Source organism: Condylostylus longicornis, unplaced genomic scaffold, assembly GCF_029603195.1.
Source record: "Condylostylus longicornis isolate FDR11 unplaced genomic scaffold, ASM2960319v2 ptg000048l, whole genome shotgun sequence".
NCBI classification, from domain to species: domain Eukaryota; kingdom Metazoa; phylum Arthropoda; class Insecta; order Diptera; family Dolichopodidae; genus Condylostylus; species Condylostylus longicornis.
This window is the reverse complement of record NW_026578017.1, coordinates 17,186,869-17,208,642: the sequence shown is the minus strand read 5'-3', so window position 1 is coordinate 17,208,642 and position 21,774 is coordinate 17,186,869. Positions and strand designations below refer to the sequence as shown.

The 21,774-nt window shown below is 24.1% G+C and overlaps 1 protein-coding gene across 4 annotated transcripts in view; it reads left to right on the top strand.

Annotated features, from left to right (window-relative positions):
• Window positions 1-21,774, top strand: part of LOC129611068 (calcitonin gene-related peptide type 1 receptor) — a 58,289-nt gene that overhangs the window by 5,389 nt on the left and 31,126 nt on the right. For 3 of the 4 annotated variants that reach the window (XM_055523997.1, XM_055523996.1, XM_055523995.1), the window contains exons 3-8: window positions 7,015-7,121; window positions 8,851-8,942; window positions 15,036-15,180; window positions 16,600-16,826; window positions 17,697-17,873; window positions 21,020-21,143. In XM_055523997.1, the coding sequence (XP_055379972.1) occupies window positions 7,015-7,121; window positions 8,851-8,942; window positions 15,036-15,180; window positions 16,600-16,826; window positions 17,697-17,873; window positions 21,020-21,143 (872 nt within the window). The remainder of the gene's footprint in view (window positions 1-7,014; window positions 7,122-8,850; window positions 8,943-15,035; window positions 15,181-16,599; window positions 16,827-17,696; window positions 17,874-21,019; window positions 21,144-21,774) is intronic. The other variant, XM_055523998.1, reaches the window with a different exon arrangement.

The window sequence follows — 21,774 nt, the reverse complement described above, 5'->3', positions numbered from 1 at the left end:
GGAATCGTTTGTTACAATAACTGACCACAAAATAATTTTAGTAATGAAACCAATGAAGCATGTTTTCGCATTAATATTTCTATTCTCACGTTTTAATTAAAATTAGAGAGACTTTCATAGAAATTAGAAAATTTCTATAAAAAGTAATACACTTTTACCCATAAAACAACTACAATAATATAAATTTATTGATTTTAATAAAAAATTTCTATAACAATTGTAAAATTCTTTTCTTATTTCACTCTCATTCCTTTTAATTACATTTGGTGGTTTAATTTTCTTCAATATACAGCAGGAACATTTTAAGTGAAATTCCATTTCTTCACAATTTCACTTTAATATTCTTCTTTAATTTAAAGAAAGGATTAACCAATAATCATTTACTATGTATACGGTAAAAAAAAATATTAGTTTTATTTTCTTTATATCCTTTTTATATCCTCATTGAAAGTATTAACTATTAAGTTAAAATCTAGAAAAATAAACACACATTTCTACTATTATTTTATACATTTATTTTCCTTTTAACCTACAAAACAAATGCTTAGAAGTAAATTTGTATTCTAACACACAATGTGTATTTAAAAATATATATATATGTATGTACGTTTAACTAAAATATACAATTATATGTAGTAGAATAATAGAAGTGAACAATTTAAGTACATAATTATACAAACGTAAACAATCAATGTGAATTCATTTGCAAGAAAAACGTTTAATTCTAATCTCTTCTTCACTGTAAATCTCCATTTTATATCTTAAGTTCCTTAAATATTCAAAGTGTATCTAATGCTTTTTGCATTTTGATTTTAGATTTTTATTTGCTTTACTTAATCATCATATAGAATAAACTAAAAATTAGCAGTTCCATATCGAATACAAAATTCTTTTCAATGCTTCTTAGATTATTTTGGCATGGACGTCAAGAAATTTGTCACGAAAGCTATTTAATAAACAAAATCACCTTTTGATCATATAAGACGTTACTGCAGTCTTTTCCAATGTTGTACCCTTATAATTACTACAATCACTAAATGCTTTAAACATTTTTGAAGCAGATTATTAAAATTATTCAAAATCATTGGAAAATTCTCATTTTCTCGACGGGATTTGACAAAGCATTTGATAAAATTCATAAAATATACGACCCCTGATTAAATAACATTGATGATACGCTAAATTATAAACAATAATTTTAATTAATAACATCATTTTAAACATAAATACCCGAGAGTTGCCTGAATTGAATTAAATTATAATTTGTTCACGTTTTTGTTAGTATATATTACGATTTTATAACTCTAGTATATTAATTAATTTATGGTTTGTATAATTCAAATAAGTACAATAATATTTGTACACGTTTCTATTCCCAATGTGTATGCAATATAAAAATACATAGAATTTACTTGTATTGAAATTCCTGTTATTTGATGATTCGACTAATTATTTTATGCTATATTTTCACTAAAACCTATTTATATTTTTTTTTAATCACAAAAGTTATGTGTAAAAGTTAATCTCATTAATTTATCGACACATATGTATAACACTTTTGCGCTTATATGTAGAATATTTTACTTTAAATACTTACAATATTACAGTTACATTAAAAAAGGATATAATTTGGAATATATTGTAGGTGAACTTAGGATTTATATCATTCTTGAATTAATAATAGTATAGCTTGTTGTCTTGGAACAATTTCCATCAGAGAATTGAAAAAGGATTAGTATTTTGTTATGGTGTAATTGTATAATTGTATTCTTTATAGGTGCAATATAAAATGACAATAACTTGTGAGCAAATAATTTCCAAACACAAAGTTAATTAAACGGAATGAATTACTCTTTATATTTTTGTGTAAAATTTCAACACCTTTACTACAAATTATTTTTTCAAATTTGAAAAAATTCGGGAAATGCTTCTTTGATTTACGACAATTTTATTCTTGAATATTAACTTTTTAATTTTCTAACACCATTTCTTGTTCATAACATACATTTTGGTATTTCCAAGAGAGTTGAAGTTTTAATGCATTTATTGCAATAATTTTTGATCCCTTACCTCATTGAAAAATAAACTAAAATAGAATCGTTTGGAATTCCTTTACCAAATACTCGTATTCATACGTCAGAATAAGTTCCACATATATTACAAATAATTATAATGTTACGATTTTTGAGAATTTTACGTTGATAAACTTAGTTTTCTCGTGAAAAACTCAAAAAATTATGTCGGACTTTAAAGTTTATAACACTTGGCAGTTTCACAATGCAGACCAAAATGTTAAAATTTTATGATCACTATTTATAATTTTAAAAGACATAACTATCTTTTGTTGCAATTTATAATATATTTTACAACAAATTATAATTATGTTTCGGAATAGCTAAGAAAATTTTATAAAATTTGGAAATTCAAGTAAATGTTCTAGAATTAAACTTATCAGTTGTATATTACATGTGTGTACCCTTTTTAATACTATATGCCTTCTACTCAAAGTCAATTCTAATAATACTCAAATTCTGAATATTTCGATAGGCAATTAACTTTTGTTTCCTTTTAAAAAGTGTTAATAACATAAATTATGTATGTATGTATTTACTCTAATTATTGCTTAATTTTCAAGGGATTATAATATCAAAATGAATTTCTTTAATGGAAAAAATCTATTTGAAAAACTTATGTCTATAATTAACATAGAAAAATTTCCGAATGATATAATCAAATATAACAAAAAAATTAAGTAAATTAATTCTAATATAAGCGTATGATGGTTTCAGTGTTATAGAATAAAAGAAGGATAATATCAGTTACCAAAGATTATATAGTTGTGCAAATAAATTCAATATTCTATCATCTTTTGTTATTATCGAGTAAGGATTCGTTAATAAAGTTTTGAAAACAAAAAATTCATGTTAAGAGCCTCTTTCTTGAGAATTTTGTGATTAGTAAACGAACATAAAATTCAGATTTATTAGATTTATATTATAATTATTATCAATAATAAATTCTTAAATAAAAAACAATATTTGGAAACAATTTTATTTTGTTAAGATCCTTGTACGATTCAGGATGTTGATTTATTTATGTACCACCTTATATAAATATTTGTTCTTTTTATGTTTGAAATACTATAATAGTTATTTTATTTCTATTCCACTGAGTAATGTTAAATATAATTTGCCATGTATTAAGCAAAATACGATTAAATTCAATTATTCTTCAACTTTTAATTAAATAGGAAAATTTTGGGTATATTTGTAAAATAATAGGTTATTAATGAAATTTTAATATTTTGTTCGGACTATAAACATAACAAACGATAAGTTTTACGATATGCTAATTTTAGTGCAATAACAACATTTAATAGGATTTAATATCATCAGCATTTTAATTCTAAAGTAGCACAAAGCTCATAATTTATAAATCCAAAATATTAAAATTTAAGATCTGAAAAATTTTATATTTTTTTTTAATATCTACTTAAATTTTATGGTAATAATTAATTTCGGAAAAAAAAAATAAATAATTCTGGAAAAATAAAAACTAAATAAAATTTATAAAATCTTTAAAAAAGCAAAATTATCCTTATACTTATCCTTATACTTGTGTACTTCTAAAACAAAACAAAAATGTGCCTAATTTGAAAATTTTCTAAAGAAAACAAAATCTAACCTTAAAATTTTTTCTTAGAAGCCTAAATGAATTGAAAAAAAAATTGTTTTCTTTTAAAAGTTTTCTCTTTTGACCTTAATATTATTTAATTACCCAATTATAACTTGTGTATTATGAACAAAAAAGCAAAAGAATAACAAAAAAGAAATTGAAATTTTATAGAGTCATTTTAAGTCATTAAAAAATCCACTTAAAAAACAAAAACACAGCAAAAACTTGCAAAATAATTAAAATAACAAGAAAGGAAAATTAAAATCCTTTAAATAGAGACACGACACTTTTTATTGGTTTTATTTTTGACCTTTTAAGGATATCTTTTATTTATAGTAGTTTTTTAAGTAAGTAATTATAACGTCAATTTAAAAATAAATTTTCTAAAAATAAATTTTATTGATTTTTTTTTTCCAATGTTTTAATTTACTCAAATAAAATAAAAGTAAATATTTTTTTAATACAAATTAATTTTCAAATTATTCAATTAAAATTTTTAATGAGTGTTCGTCAAAAGAAATTTCCTTTATGTCCTTATTATTATTTATATAATTATTTTGTTTTATTGCTTAGAAGAGTTTAAATTATTTTTGAATTTGACTATTTAATAAAGTTGTGGCAATTCAATGGTTTGTAATGTAGCACTTTTCCCTTCAGAAGTGAAAATGCAGCTTAAAGTGAAAAGCAATGTACTCATTATTAAATATGCCGACTACTTTATTTAAAAAATAATTTTCAATGATATACTCAACAATGTATAAAATTATTGCATATATTTAGGATGACAAAAAAAATATGAAAATGAAAGAAGCATTAGCGTAATGGTTAAATTCGACAGTTATGCAAATAAGTTAAGAAAAATAATTATATTTTTCAATGGGATAATATTTACCGTTACCGTTCTGCATTTATAAAAATTCGAATAAGTTTGTTGTTTCGGAAATATAAGGTGCAGAAAATTCAAATTTTACAAATTTCGCGAAACGATGACTTGAGAGGAGAACGAAGTACAAAAAAATTTTCCTCCAATTATATTAACTGTTCAGTAGAAACTAAAAGCTGTTAATATTTCAGGCTTCTCCAACTTATTGTCTGGAACAGAGGTTCCGAAACTTTTTTCCCTCGTAGACCCCTTGTTGTGTTTTTGAATTTTTGATAGATCCCCTTAATACTTATTTAATTAAATTCCTATTTTTTTGTAGACCCCTACCAGATGGCTCTATATAGACAACTTTGGGAATCACTGATCTAGAAGAAAAGCAGTATCAAAAATTTGAAAAAAATGGGTTTTACATAATAGTTAATTTCGGTTAACAGTCATTTTGTTACGCAAGGTATGCCACGTTTTAGAGAGCTCACCACTACTTTTTTGAGTTTGGAGAATTTTTAAAAAATGTTTTAGGTTTCGTTATAATAAATAGACTAACGAACGGATCGAGTGAAACTAAAAGTACTTTTTTTCAAATTTTTTTTGGAAAAGTTCTAAAAATGGAATTAAGAAATTTGTACCATTACAATCACGCAAATTATACAAAATTTGAGTGTCAAACCAAGAAATTCAAGACACAAGAAATTCCAGAAATTCACAAAATTTTTTGCAACTTCAATTCTAAGAAATGTGGAAACTTCAAATAAAAAGTTTTTAAAAGGGCTTGTAAAGTTCTTAAAATTAAAATTTTACCATATTTTTATGTAATTTTCGGAATTCTAATTTTAGAAATAATTTATTTTTTTTTGTTTTTGTTCTGATTTGAACCAAATTTTTTGAAAGCTCAAAGAAATGTTTTAGAAATAAAATTTTTAGTTGTTTAAGTTTTATTTTGTGAAAATACATACACGTATTTTAAGGTCCAGGAGTGCTCTAAAACAATATTGTCATCTTCTCTCACTTAATTGTAAATTTCTACTATTGCAATTTTCAATTATTTGTGATCCAAATAGAATCAATTCAAAGATTTTCAAAGGAAGCTTTAATTTTCAAAATCTTGTTTTTATAAAAAAGTTCACTTTTGTTTCAATTTCTTTTAATTTTTTTCTAATAGTTTGCCATGTTAATAAAATTCGATCCATCGAAATCTTTTCATTCTACTTCAGGACTTCCTTTTGGCCAGCAATTCCAATTATTTATTGGCTTTAAACTATTTTGTTCTTTTGCACGCGACAACCCTACAATCATGGGAAAGTATTTATTAACAGTTTATATATAAAATTTCATACACCTTTATATACAGTTGGACCTTCATATCAAAAATCACCACTTTGCAACAAAATTAGTATGTGTTAGAAAGAATTCGCGTTATGTGGTATAAAAAATAGAGCTATAAAAATGGGTAAAGCAAAATATAACAAAACGGTTCGAATTAAGGAGAATTTCGTCTTACGAATGTTGGCGTTATAGAAATTGAGACCTATAAAAATTGTAATTTTCAAAAAAAACTTTATAACTTAATTCCGACCGCATTGTGTATACAATAGGTAGGTTATGTGATGGCAAATAAATTTTGCATTTCGAGTTTTCGGTGGGAACGCACTTCTCCATGTTACTTCAAGTTCGGCTGAACCGATTTTGATGAAATTTTATATGTAAGTTTATTACTTTACTTTAAATTTACTTTAAATTTCATATATAAGTAAGTACACATTGCGGTGGGTTATGTGCTGACCATATCAGATTTTTTGTTATGTGAAAATGTGTGTATGTATCCTATACAATAGAAAGGTAATATTACATAGGTTGACCCCGATTATACTCAAAACTGTTAAATGAAATAATAATAGATTTTTAATTAAATTGGCGGTTAATAATAAGTTCAAATAGCATAATTTAAAATTAATTGATTTTACACTGAACATTAAAACACAAAAAAAAAATTTCCATGTGAAATAATTTTTTAACTATGCCGACAACCATAAAAACAGAAATTTTTTTTTTATTTTCAAATTTAATATTTTTTGTACAAATTGCAACATCCTTTATTATTTATTTGGCCCCGATGTTTTTCAATGAAAAATTCTTTTACCTGTCAGTACAATTTACTAGGATAATGACGGTATTCGTGTCCTAAAACAATTAACTTTAATTTTTCTTTTCTTTCTTCTTTGCTTTTATTTTCATTTTTAATGTTCAAATGGTCTAAATACTTTTATAAAAGAATTTTTTTAAGTATTTTTTTAGCTTCTTTCCTGTTTTTTTTTTTTTTTTTGGGTTTTGTCTTAAGATTTTTTTTTTAGTTTCATTTTTATTTCAAAATTGATTGTACATGAGTAAAAGAAAGAAGAAAAAAAAAAAAACTTCTACATTTTTTTTTAAAACAAATAAATTTTTTCTTTTTTTCACAGGATTAGCCCATAAATATTGTGATGAAGATGGTGAATGGTTTCGTCATCCACTTACAAATAAAACCTGGTCTAATTATACGACTTGTGTTGATGTGGACGAAATGGAGGTAAATAACAATTATGGTATAAAAGTAATAAATAAAAAAAAATTGTAATTTTTTTTTAAATAAAGTTGAACTTTTTTATTAAGACTTTCCCTTTTCAAAGTCTATAGGGTTTCTTCTGCTTTTTTCTTGATTTTTGTTTAACGTATGGGTTGAATGGTTTTTAATTCCATTATTTACTTTCAAAATGAATGGCAGATTATTTTGCTGTCTATAAGGAAACTTACTCTTTCTACGAGTACATTTTGTGTGAAATGTTTTTGAAAAAAGGAAATGTATAGAAAAGAAAAAGGATCAAAATATCAAAGTTTGTTTTTGAAAGAAAAAAAGGAATCACCTTTTACAGCAAATATAATGCCTAAAATGTATAGAGGATTGAAAATAATAAGTCAATACTTGAAATAAATAACAAATACGAATTTTAATAATGAACAGAAAAGAAACTTGAATTTTTTAGAAAAGGACGAAATTTGTAAAATTTAAATTTCTGCCTTAAAAAATTGGAAGCGTGAAAATTTGTTTTAAAGAACATAGGTAGTTGTTAAATAAATATTTACTGCTTTTATGAAAACGTTTTGTTTAAAAACTATTTTTTGATAATTCTTGAAAGTCTGTCAACGTAATTTACATAATACTCGAGTAAAATATAAAAATACAAACCCGCATATGCACATTTCCATTTTATTGCTCTGTTCATTTAGGTACCTCAGTTTTTTTTATGTTTGACATAAAATGGTTTCAGCATATCGGCTGAACCCAAAAGTATACTTATAATTTTAATTTGATATCCAATGGAAAGCGCTTCTATATTTGAATATACCTGTATTAATATTTTTTCAGAATGCATATACTGTAAGAAAGAGTTTCATCCATATTTGGGGTGTAGCGACGTTATGTTGTAAAAAAAAATTTCTAATAACATTGTCACGTATATTCTACGGTACAGGATTTTTTCTACACGTCAAAAGTGGAGCAATGCATTTTGAAAATTGTGTTGTTGTGTTAATCAAGTTTCACTACAGGCGTATACAAATGACAAAATTCCTATTAACACAATATTAAATTAAATGTCAAGTAAGCACAATTTAGCAAAAAATACGCTTGTTTTGAGAAAGTGTTTTATAAATACAATTGAAAAATTCTCATTTCTCATACACATACTCAAAAATGTGACTTAAAACACATATTTCCCTTTTCGGTACCCAAAATCACTAAAAAAAACATCTCCGCTAATTAATACTATTGCTTCAAAAAATGAGTTTAATAACATCAAGGCGCAAATTTTCTGTTTGGATTACTATACATAGATGAGTCAAGTTTAAGGTGAAGGTCAGCAAATTCATTATTCTTCTTCACTTAAAAAAATTTATTTATAATTGAATATTTTTTTTAAATTCTTATTGAATGTCTTTGTATAAATAAAAAGTTTAAAGACATTTGTATGGGGAAATTTTACATGCTAATGAACGCTGCTCCATAGTACGTTGCTCCTTAAATTTTAGTACAAGCAATTTGATCGAAAATCTGCCATTGTTCCGCATTAAAATATTTTTAATTCGCATTTTTATTTTTACGAGTCATAGGTTTTTTTTTGAAAAAATTGAAATTATTTTTTTTTTATCAATAAATTTTCTTTTTTATTGAAATTTAATAAATTTTTTTTTTCATATAATTGAATTTTTTTATGGTTATTCATAGTAAAAATCTTTGTTTTGTTCTTCACTTTTTTTAGTGGAAACAAAAAATTAATTTAATTTACGAAGCTGGATATTGCATATCATTAATAGCCATTTTATTATCATTAGGAATTTTAGCGTATTTCAGGTGAGTTTATTGTTTTAGTAAATATGAATTGATTTTAAAATAACATGATGATTTTAAAAATACCACGAAAAAATATAAAAATGCTTTTAATAATAACAAAATGTAAAAAAAAAAATCAATTATTAATTTATCAAGATTTTTTTTTTTCATTCTCTTATTTTTTTAAATGCTTGTTTTCATTCAATTTCAAATCATTTATTAAAATTTTCAATTGAAAATTGCAGTGTGTAATAATAAAAATTAAAAAATTTTTAATTACATTTTTAAAATAATATTGTTTCAGCATGAATAATTTAATTACTGATTTAATTGCTTTGATATACTTAAAATAATGGAAGCATTTTATTTTATAACAAAATTTAATAAAGACTGACTACTCATTTAGATTTTCTTTAATTTAGACTGACTACTCATTTAGATTTTTTTTTTGATGAAAAATAGGGACAAAAAATTTACATAATTAATTTGGTTTATAATTGGTTTGGTTATTCTGTTTTTAGGACATTGAATTCTTTGAATCTTACAAATTGGAGTCACCAAAAAGTTAGAGAATTCAACGGTAGTCATCCCGATAACATATGACTCTAATACGTATTAAATTCTTAAACATAATACTATTAAAATTGCATTTGTAATGCAATTACAAATTTTAATACAAAGTACATTAGCAATTTTTTGAAATAATGATACTGAAATGTGAAAACTTCTTAGCGTTTCAGAACATTTTATATTTAAAATTATTAGTTTTCGGAAATGAGCAATTTATATCGAATTTCTTTCTGGCTTTACAATATTTTCTTAGACCCTTCAATTACTTCAAATAAATACATTAGATACATATTTTTGACAATTATTTGCAGTGAACTATAATACATGTATGTGTATTGCCTTAATTTCATCTAAATTTCTAGATGAAATTTAGAGATACTTCAAGTTTTTGCTTGCAATAATTCAAGTAAATATTCCATTTAATTATATGAAATCGTTTCTTCAGAATTAATCACCCCAATTCAATCATTTTATGCATACAATAAAAAATTAATCCTTACACATACCTATATATAGACATATAACATATACATATATTGATTATTTTAATTAACATGCCAAACTGTCAATTTATTTGGTTTACTATAAATAATGAAGTATGGAAATTATTATTAAATGAAATAATCTCCTTTTTAATATTACGTGAATATTTTCATCATTGTGTGCGAAGGATATTTCAAAAGACTATCACACATTTTCATTTAAATTTTTATACAAATTTGTATATTCTCTTTCTTCTCTCTTCTATTAACAATAATTATAATAGATTTAATTATATTACCTAGATATTTTATAACTTTATTATTGATTAAATTGTGTTATTGACGACGCTGACAAATTAATAATATTAATACACTTTAAAAAAAACTGCGTTAATTATTTTATATAGTTAAAAAAAATTGTTATTAAAAAATTATATACAAATTTATTTAATTAATTTTTAAACTCTGTGGTTTATTGGTTATAAAATTTTAATCTGTCAATTATATTATTAATATTAATTGAATTTATAAAAAAATTAAAAATTAAAAAATCAATTTTACTTGCTATAGTAAAAATACATATAGAATGCTCTATTATAATATTATAATTCACTTATACATAATATGTAATATTTGTGCGTAAGTATATCAAGGATTAATTGTAAAAAATGTAATTAATACTTTTATTAATTGACTGTAATTAACTTTAAAATAATTATAAGTATGTAAAGCATATTAAATACAATATGTTAAAGTGTATAACAGTAATTACATATCCGGCCAATGATAATAATTTAATACCTTATTAGCAATTTCAACACACTTTCATGAACATTTACTTTTCGGTTGTGAATTTATGATATTCGTACAGTAGAGCAGCATTATTATAAAATTGTAATGAGAGTGACTATATGATATATTATACATTTTTTTATAACAACTATCTTCATAAATTGTGTATTTCAAATATAATTAAAAAGTATTGATAAATGTGAACCGTTCAGCTAGATTCTGTAATGTTAAAATAATTTGTAAATCTATAAATTAGCTAAAAATCCTTATAATATAAAAAAAATTGTCAACCCTGGCCCATTTCTCCCAATCATTCAAAGCGCGCAGGACCGTTGTCCTCGACACCAAAAACATGCCTCCAGCCCACTGAAAGGAGTTCACGCTTCCCACCAGGCGAAACCGTGAGCTCTGTTATTTCTGTACGTACCATAATGTCCCGGTACCCATATTAAATTTGCCTTGTTGTACCTAGCCAGGACGGTAAGTACATCAATGCATTCCCTTAGCAGTTTTGATCCCCTAACATCAAACTAGAGGACCACAAGAACGGCCCAATTTTCTGACATAACAAAGATCCTGCTCCTCCTGAGGTTCCTTCTGATACACTCCAAAGCACAAAGTTCAATGACTGTAACGATATTTACGCCCTAGCCGTACTTGATTTTTCTATACAATATCTTCGAAAAATATTTCAGACTCTATTAAGAACAATAAAATAACGCCATTACAAATTAATTAATCAAATATTTGTTTTAATAATTAAATTATTTAATTTGTAATTTTGAATTTATCCAAAAATTAATTTACCAAATTGAAAAAGTAAAAACCAAAATACTCGCAATAAAATATGTAAAATTTTTAATTATTTTTCATAAAAAATTTACTCATTAAAAAATTTATAATTTTTATAAAAAATATTAATTAAATTAATTTTCAAAATTTTTAATTTAAATTGCATTCAAAATTTCTTTTGAATATTTTATACCTATATAAATACAAAAAGTTATAATAATGTTAAAACAAGTCAAAAATATTTATTCCGCCATCATTGGAACCCTCCACTTTTAACTCAATAAAATAGAACATCGACTGTACTGTAAAAAATTATTAAACAGTAGAGTAACTCTTCTTCACGACGTCCATCATTACATTCTGCAACTTCTTTCATACTAACATAATACAAAATTATTTCGTTTTCAATAAATTAAAAAAGGACAACCAATTCTTGTTTCATAATATTTTCGGAGAAGAAACACTATAAATGCTATACTGAAGCATCCTTGTTAAAAGATACAAAATATTCTTTTTCCTCCTTTTCGAAATTCAATATTATAGAAATTTATAGTTTCAATTTCAAAAAAAATGTATTATTATGGTATGCAATTGTAAATATTTTCCTTTTAAATGATATCTTCAGAAAATTTTCAGAAAAAAACTATACATTCACACATATTATGTATACAATTTCAACAAATCATTTTCAATGCTCATGCTTATTTGAGTATACAAATTATACGTAGGAATAAAAATAACTATACACAATATGAAGGATATTGTGCTGAAAAATACTTTCATTTATAACCTTGAACTTTATATTGAACATACAAAAACAACAATGATATATTCTCCATTTTGTATTTAAATCAATTCCACATGATATACTCGAACACTCACTCTGCTCTTTCGATTAATTTTCTTCTTTATATTTTCATCTGTTGTTTTTATTTTTCCTTGAAAAATTATTACAATTTATTAAACATATTTCCAATAAATTTAAAATCTTCCTGCATTAATACAAAATTTTAAGAAAATTATGTATAACAAAATTTTATACATTAGGATTAGTTGTGATAAAAAAAAATAAACAAAATTTAAATTGTTCTTATATTTTATTTTTTTTTCAAAAAGTTTTGAAAATAAAAAAAAATATCAAATTTATATTACAGAAAGTTCCAAGAACTTATCCTTCTCTTTATTATTATTTTTTCATACAACACGTCATGCATACTTTTACATATACGAGTATTTTGTTTAAAACGTTTATACTAAGTGGAAATTTATTTTAAAGAGAAAGTTTTGGTATACCATGAGAAAATATAAATGACATTACAGTAGAAATAAGTTAATGACAAATAAGTTAAAAAGGGAATACGTACAAATTGGAAAGAAAAAAAAGAGATATTAAAGTAATGCCAAAGTAAACGTTTGTTGTGTATTCAAATTGATTCAAATTTCAGCAACTTCATTGGTAAAGTACAAGATTCTCGAAGCAGATTTTCGAATACTTAGCATTTTTCATAGAACAGTTTTTATTTCAATAACATAATATGTTAAGCAGTTGCAAAATAATATTACATCAATAGCAGCTGTAAACATTAGAAAGAACTTTAACTTGCTCTTATTAAAGAGGTTCTGATATCCTGGCAAGCCATTGCTTCTATCGAATTAATTCAAAAACCTTACTGCTCCATCCTGTAATAAAAGCTAAAAAAAAAAGAAAAACAAAAATTAAAAAAGTCCTAAAAAGTGGCATCATTTATTTTGGACCTTACTTTTAGGAAAAGTGAAGCGGTTTTAATTTTCAATTTTTTTTTTCGCAAATAAAAGTTGTTTATCAAAATCCTGGAATATGTTTTTTTTGGATCATCGATGTGCCACATCTGGTTCCCAAGATACAGAGCTTCATTGCATAGCCTTATATTTATTCGTTACCAATATGATTGATAATATTTCTCTGATCGATCACATAGATTTACTTCATCATTGTAATTAAATTAGGGCGAAAAGAGCAGTCATGGCGATTAGTGTTCTTTTAGTGTGGTTTGAACTGAGCAACGTCATGTTTTCTTTTATCTAAAACATGGAAATCCATAAGATTTAATACTCAACTTTCTAAAAATACCTGAAATTTCTTTACTTCGTAAATAACAAAAGTTTATGCCAAATTCAATTAATTATTTTATATTGTTGTAAACTCAATGTGATTTTCGCTATGTAATTCCAGAACAACTTGTGATCCTTTAAGTTAAGAATAAAAGAAAATTTAATAAAAGTTTTAAATAAAAAAGCATACAAATTTTATATTTTATTTTGTACCGCAGTAGTATGTACCTACAGTTTATTATAGCAAAGAGATTTCTTTCAATTCAAAATATTGGTTTGTGCTTTCATTAAATTATACACGTACTATATTTAATATTATATTTAAAAAGTGTTATATCTTGATTGTATCATAAATTTGTAAGAATAACAGAATTTTTATAGCAACTTGGTTAGACAAGTATAAAAATTTATACATAAAAATTGGTGTTTATAGTAAAAAAAAGTTTTTTTCTATTGACAAATTTCATATATTTGCCTGAAAATATGCAATTTTATATTAATTTTTAACTTTCTTGAATTTTATTAAAATTTTACATGTAAATTATTATACAGCCACTTAAGATGTAATTTTGTTATACATAGTAAAATTTACTATGAGAAAATTAAGTTGGCCAACATTTTAATTAATTCGAAAAATTTTTAATTCCTAAAGGAGTTGCCATAATGTAAGAAAAATTATTACTGCTAAAGCCCATACACTGTTTCATCGATTCAATTTTAATATTAAATTCTTGAAGTCAGTCGACTATATTGACTAATATTATTTATCTTGACTTATTACAAATTTTCTAGCTCTAATTTTGAATTGAAGACCACTGTGAAATGATTGCCATATTCTTCATGCTATTAATTACATTTTCAGCACTCTTTAAACTTTTCAGCTACCAAAATTATTTAAATTTTATTTGTTATAAAACAGCTTCTTGATAAACAGCTTGAATTAAATGTACGTATATTAAAAAATTGCATGCAATTTTAATTTGCTGCAAAATAAAAATTTATTACATAAAACAATACGTTTAATACATAAAAAGTATATTCAACAAATTGCTTCCAATTAAAAAGAAAGAAACTATCTAAGCATAATTAAAAATAAATATTGTATTGGAAACTACACAAACTAACAATTTAAAGAAAAATTTAAAGGTCTTTAAGAAACTATTGAACAGCATGAATCATTTATGTATTCGCTTCTATATTCAAAATGGAATGAAGAAAAAAATCAATAACATTTTTCTCTATATATTCTATACTATCAATTGAAGAATGTTTTTTTTTCTATAACTAATCAATCGTTTTGCTGCCTTCAAATAATTATAGCATCATCAATATAATGACCATTTAGAATGAAAATTAAAAAAAACAGACATATTGATTTCAAATTTAGAAATGTTTTAAATTTCAGATCATTAAAATGTGCAAGGATAACATTACATATGAATTTATTTACAACATTTGCTGGTAATAATTCATTATGGCTTATGTGGTATCGTATAGTGGTTACGGATCCCGATACATTAAGCGAGAGTGGGGTAAGTATAAATTATTTCAATGTTTGAACTTTTAATTTTTTTTCTACTCTATTTCTTCTCTGTTTCATAGCTAGTATTTCTTCTTTGCAGAATAAATAAAGCTATACGCTTAAAATGGAGTGCTATAGTAGGAGCTATTGTTTGAAATTAAAATTTTGCACTTAAATTCAATACTATAATTTCGTGATTTCCATTTAAATAACATATATTTGTTTTTCGGAATTTTCAAATTCATATTGCGTCACTCAATAATTATGTCACAAGAATTGTTTTATTTTAATAGTTCATAACATAGCAGGATGAGGCGAATTATAATATTTATTTGTGAATATGATAGAATATGAACAAATTCAGAGTTGTTAGATGGTGTTCTAGTCTAATTGAAAAATTTTGTAATTTTCGACCTCTGATATAACAAAATAAGATCTCATAAAAGAGAAAACAAATTTCTTACTCTGAACGTTGTTCTGATGTGGTGAAAACCGAACAAAAATCTATTTTGTAACAGGTCTACATCTGCTCTCAGATAAAAAACAAAAAAACCAATATTCAATGAAATATATTTCTAATATGAACTAATAGAATAATTCAAGTTATATTCATACTCATTATTTATAAGCTTAAATTCTCTTTCGAAAATTGCTTTAAAAATTGTTCAAAGCTCTCAACCCTAGCTATCAAACTGTTTTCCCTATATAGTTTTATTAAAACTTATTAAGTTGTGATAATTGCAATATGCTTTGGAAAAATTTATTAAAAATGCTTAACTTTAAAAAAGTTTAAACATTTATCCTGCTTATAACTAACTAAACTTTCTTTGAGTTTTTTCAATTTCTTTGTAATTGTAGTACATTGTAGAACACGACCGCATTTAATTGCTTAACTGTCATTAAGCTCAATTACTTGTACTTTCCTAGTATAACATTTGTAATTTTTTAAATTAATTCACTTAAAATAAAATACCTATAAATTTTTTTTTAAAATTTTCTTTCTTATTCTAATTTCTAAATTTCATGCTGACATCATTTCTTATTTCCTTACATCGTTTATGCGGACCACCATTATTGTATTTTAAATTGAATATGTGAAAAAATACCGAATACGCTTTAAATTTCTTTTGTTTGATTCTTTGGATATTCACTTGGTCAAATCGATTAACCTACATTTTTAAATATTATGGCTGATGCAAATTTTATAATATGATAATATTACCAACAAATTTATACACACAACGATAAATGGAATTTTATGGACAAAAAACCAAATAACACGATAACAACAACTACAAAAAACAAACGACATCTAAATTGTTCTACGATATGAAAATTGAAAAAACAAAAAAAAAATCCAACTACAACTACAAATAAATTTGTGTAAAAAAAAAAAAATTATGTTTTTCTTTTTTAAAACGAAATGAAGGCCGGATGTGTTATGCTTCATTTAGTTTTACATTATTTCCTGTTAACAAATTATGCATGTATGTTGTGTGAAGGATTCTATTTGCATACAGTTCTAGTTTCTGCTTTTATATCTGAACAAAAATTAGTTAAATGGCTGATTGCATTTGGATGGACATCACCAGCTGTTGTCATTTTTATTTATGGTTTAGCAAGAGGTTTATCATCTAATCCAGCTGATAAAATCCAGTAAGTTTTATTGACTTTGTTATAAAATGTATATATAAATATTATATTAATACATCTATATATATTGTTGATTTTGTGTACAATGTAAGCATAAGTAGGAACAAACTTGAAATAAATGTTACCAGATATCAAAAATTTACTGAATGCTGAATTTAATTCATTGAAATTGTTCTCTGTTATAGATTTAGCATAACACAAGTGAAACAAGAGTAACATTTTAATTTTTGTTTCTTTTAAAATGTTTTAAAAGAGCTTTTCCCTTAAAAATTAAGTTGAGGAAATCCAAGTAATAACAAACATTTACTTTTTATAATATTATATAAAGAGTATTGTCCTTTCATTTTTTTAAACGCAAAAATATAAAACTATCTATAAAAAGTTTCAGAAAGTGTTAAATATTTTATGTAATTCATTTTGATCAAAGGTCGACTTGCCTCTATTCAATTTAAAATACCGTCCTTTGAGTTCTTACCGCTGATGCAGTCTTAAATGTCAAATAATAAAAATCTTCAGGATTCACTAAATACGTACACCCAAAAAGTAGGCAATTAAAATTGAATCCAAAAGATACTCAAAACAACTAATGAAAAAATTATAAATCAAAACTTAACTATCAAAAAAACTGTTATATAGTACTTTTTAATAAAGTTTCTTCCAAATTACTTCAAAACTGGTAACATCCACTTCATGTTTGTATATAAAATTAAATAAGTACTAGAAGTATAACGTGTACATATACATATAAGCATTTTATATGTAAAAATGTTTATGAACTTGCATTGTTCTCAATATTTTGTACATAATATCTAACAATGTTCATATGTATAACATTTTCTAATAAAAAAATTTTTTGTATTTATATTTATATAGCTGTTGGATGAGCACCGATGTTCCACAAACAAATATTTTAGTAGTACCTGTATGCATATCAATGCTATTAAATTTAGTATTCTTGTGTAATATAGTAAGAGTTCTTCTATTAAAATTACGAGCACCAGCGGGACCACAATCAAATGGACCATCAAATACAGTATTACAGGCATTTAGGTAAAAATATTTTCTTATATTTATAGTTATATTTTTATACAATTAAAATTGTAGTTATTATACGTACATATATTAAGTATAACAGATTTTTTATAATGTATAACAGATATGAAAATTTTTTTTGGAAATCAAATATTTCTTTAAAAATTAATACCGCTCATAAAAAAATTGTTGTTATTGTAGATTTTGAATTAATGAGCTCCAATTTTATATAAAGAGATAGCTACTTCAGCTGTAAGATTATAAAGATCTTATATTATTACTTTAGTCGATTAAATTGAAATTCGAAAAGTAATATATGAAAAACTTTAGATTTACTCTATTACACCCAATGTTCAACGAATTTTAGAAGAATGTTATTTTAATTCAGAATGTATGAATATGAAGAAAGTTAGAGTTGGCTTTTTGTAGACCCAATTATTCTATGGTCAAAACTAGATAATTGCAATAGTATATTTTTCGCTGTTTTGCATAAAATGAAGGAATTGATTAATTTGTCCGGTCTTTGTTTTCCTGTCACTGTATATGTAATTTTATAAACTCATAACATTTCACTAATATTACTTTCGTATGTAGAATAGAGAAATATAGGAAAAAATCTTACTGACATGTTTATGACTTTTCAAATTTAATGAGAGAAACAGAAAACAATTCCTTCTCCTTCTTCTATGTTTTGCCATTTTTTTTCTTTTTTTTTTTTGTTCTTGAATAATGATATCACATTTCAATTTGAAAAATTTGTTCTATTTTATGGACCTAGTCATAAACAAGTTATTATTGTTTTGTATTACTCTTGTTATTGTAGCAACTGTGAAAAACCTATAAATTTTTTTTTCTTCGCATATTAAAATGAAAATGGAGGGAAATATCTTAGAACAAAATGCAATGCAATCTGGAACAATAAAAATTATTTTTAGAATATTATAAAAATTTCAATTTTATCTTCTGCTACTAATATTTTTCAACGTTTTTCATTTTTATTTTACGGCAACTGCATGCGTTATTGTTGTCCTTTTATAAAGGATTATAAAGAACGCGAATAAAATGTCTTCTACATTTTTGTTAAGTCACATGTAATACAATATGTTGAAAAAAGCTATAATGATTTTACATTTGAAACGGGGGAGAAATACGTAAATGACATGAAATGAGATAAAATAAAAGAAAAAATTAAAATTTTAAAATTAATATTTTTTTATTTGGTTTTATTTGGTATTAGTGTGGACATTATATAAATGTAAAACTTTGTTGCATATATTTTAATTGTCTTCAAATTCAATATGAAGCATAATATCCAGTAATAAGTAAGGATAATAGAAATTTAAATAACTTAAAGGCGTAATTTTCAAATAATAAAATGTTTTACAATAATTTTTTTCATTAGAAAAAAGAGAAGGCGTTCGTAAAATATAAAACTTAAAAGACATTTTGTTTTTCATTTTCGTTATTACAACACCTAAAGCTTTTATATTAAAAGACACAATTGAACATTTTAAATTTACTTTTATATGTAAACTACGCAAAAATCCTCTTAAAACAAAGTGTTTTGATACACAAACAATACTGTCAACGATATTATTTTTCAAATAACCATCGGCACTACTATAATGTCTTAAACGAATTTTGTTGCTACTTTCTCTTCGTTTAGCTGATGCTAAAATATATCGTGATAGGCCAAACGAACAGATCAGTAACCACAAGATTGAAAGAGCATTTGAATGAACAAAGTGATTAGGAATTTACAGTTTTAATTACAGTTGGTGTATAAGAAAATCCAGCAGATAATTTCAATGGGATAACGAAAACACACAGAAAACTAATTTGTGAAATGTAATGCAGGGATAAGTGCATTGATAAACTATTTAAGTTATGAAACAATTTTTAATGTTGTAGCCCGCAAGTGCGATAAAGTAGGAATATTGGGCACGTAATATGCAGGTAATCTCGCATCTAAATTGATTGCTATAGTATAGGATTGTATAGAATCTTTTAAACAGAGTTGGTAAAATTTTGTGCGGAAGCAATGTTCACAATACAACGGGCTCCAAGTTACGGGCTTTGAAATCAATCTCGACCGTTTTTTTTATTTCTTAAAATTTTAAATATAACTCCGTTCTGTATCAGAGAGGCGTATAATTAAGAATGATTTGGAAACGACAGAATGCGAATAACCTTATGAATATTCTATATACTAGGTAAAATATTTTGACAAAAATTAAAGTTCATTCAATTTGAATACAAATAAAGTTTCTTCTTAACATTAAAATATTAGAGAAATTGGAGTTTTGGAAAATTATCAAGCGATTCAATTTGTAAAATATTTTTGAATTAATAAAAATTTTTTTTGAAAATAACAATTTTATTTACAATATCCCTCTATAGTATTATAACACAGCATCTTATTAATTTAAGTGCATAAGGGTACAATTGCTTAAGTATATAAAGGACGTGCATGCAAAGGAAACTATAAGAATTCTCTCTAATAAATTTGAAACATAATTTCATTTTAAAACATTGTATGTATAAGATTGTGAGCTAGTAATAAATTATTCAATAGAAATTTCTAGACAAAACTACAAAACTGGATTGTTTTCAAAATCGATAACAAGAAAAGAGAGCACTTAGAATGTTATTATTTTTTCGATTGATAACCCAAAAATTTATTGATAACAATAAAATTTATTTAAGAATCCTCTAAATTTTTATTAAAAATAAATTAAATTTTTTCGCAGAGAAAAATCAGATATTTTTTATTAAAGAATTAGAAATTTAATTTAAAAAATTTTAAGGGATGATCGTTTTTTCTTTATCTTTAAAAACTTATTGAATCCGTTCCAAAAAAAAAAAACAAAATCCTTTTTTTTTTTTCTTAATTTTTTTAAATTCATCGATTAATAATTATCCTTTTTGAAAAAAAAAAATTTCATATTAACTAAAGTTCTTTTCCTGTTCTTTAATTTTTTCATTTACGCCTTAATTTTTTTCTTACATTTTTGCATTACTCCTTGCAAGGGGTTGCAATTTTCTTTTTTAATTAATTTCCTTTTTGAAAAAATATTGACTTTTTTCTTTCTTAAGTAATAATGAACTTTTTTAAATTATTTTTTAAATATTTTCTTTGTTCTTTTTTCTTTGCTGGGGAACAGGGCAACTTTACTATTAGTACCATTACTTGGCCTTCAATATATATTGACGCCATTCAGGCCAGAACCAGGACATCCATGGGAAAGACTTTATGAAGTTGTTTCTGCATTTACAGCATCATTTCAGGTAAATGAATAAACTTTTATATTTTTATAATAAAATGTAGCTATAGTAATAATGTAAGTAAACTACAATATTGCATAAGCATAAAGGTAAAAGAATTAAGTTATATAGAGTAATAAGATTAGTGTCGTTTTTTTTTATATTCTACATGTACGTAGGTACCATACGTATTATAAAATCGATTAAATTTTCATTGACAATATTAGAATTACATTAAGTACGATGTACAAAAGGGGATTACATGAGTAAAAAAAAAATAATTTTTAAACTACTTTATAGGTGTATACAAAAGATTAGATTTAATTTAATTCATTCGATTTTGTGGTTTTCTCTTAATACCTACATATCTTTTCGTAATACCATAGACAAAAATGCTATTAAAATTTATAGGGTAAACTGTGTAAAAATTTTCAAAAGAAATGCTAAAATTTTTTTTTCCTTTTTTAATTAATTTTAGAAAATCTATAAGTTTATAAACAACTCTTATCAATTTTTTAATAACACTATGTTTATCTATTCTGGTAAGTTTAATACAATTCAATGGAATTTGTTTACATTATGTTACTATTTAAAAAATTTCTTTACTAGAATTTCTCAATTCATTTCATTTCAATAAATCTTTATTCCAAAATAA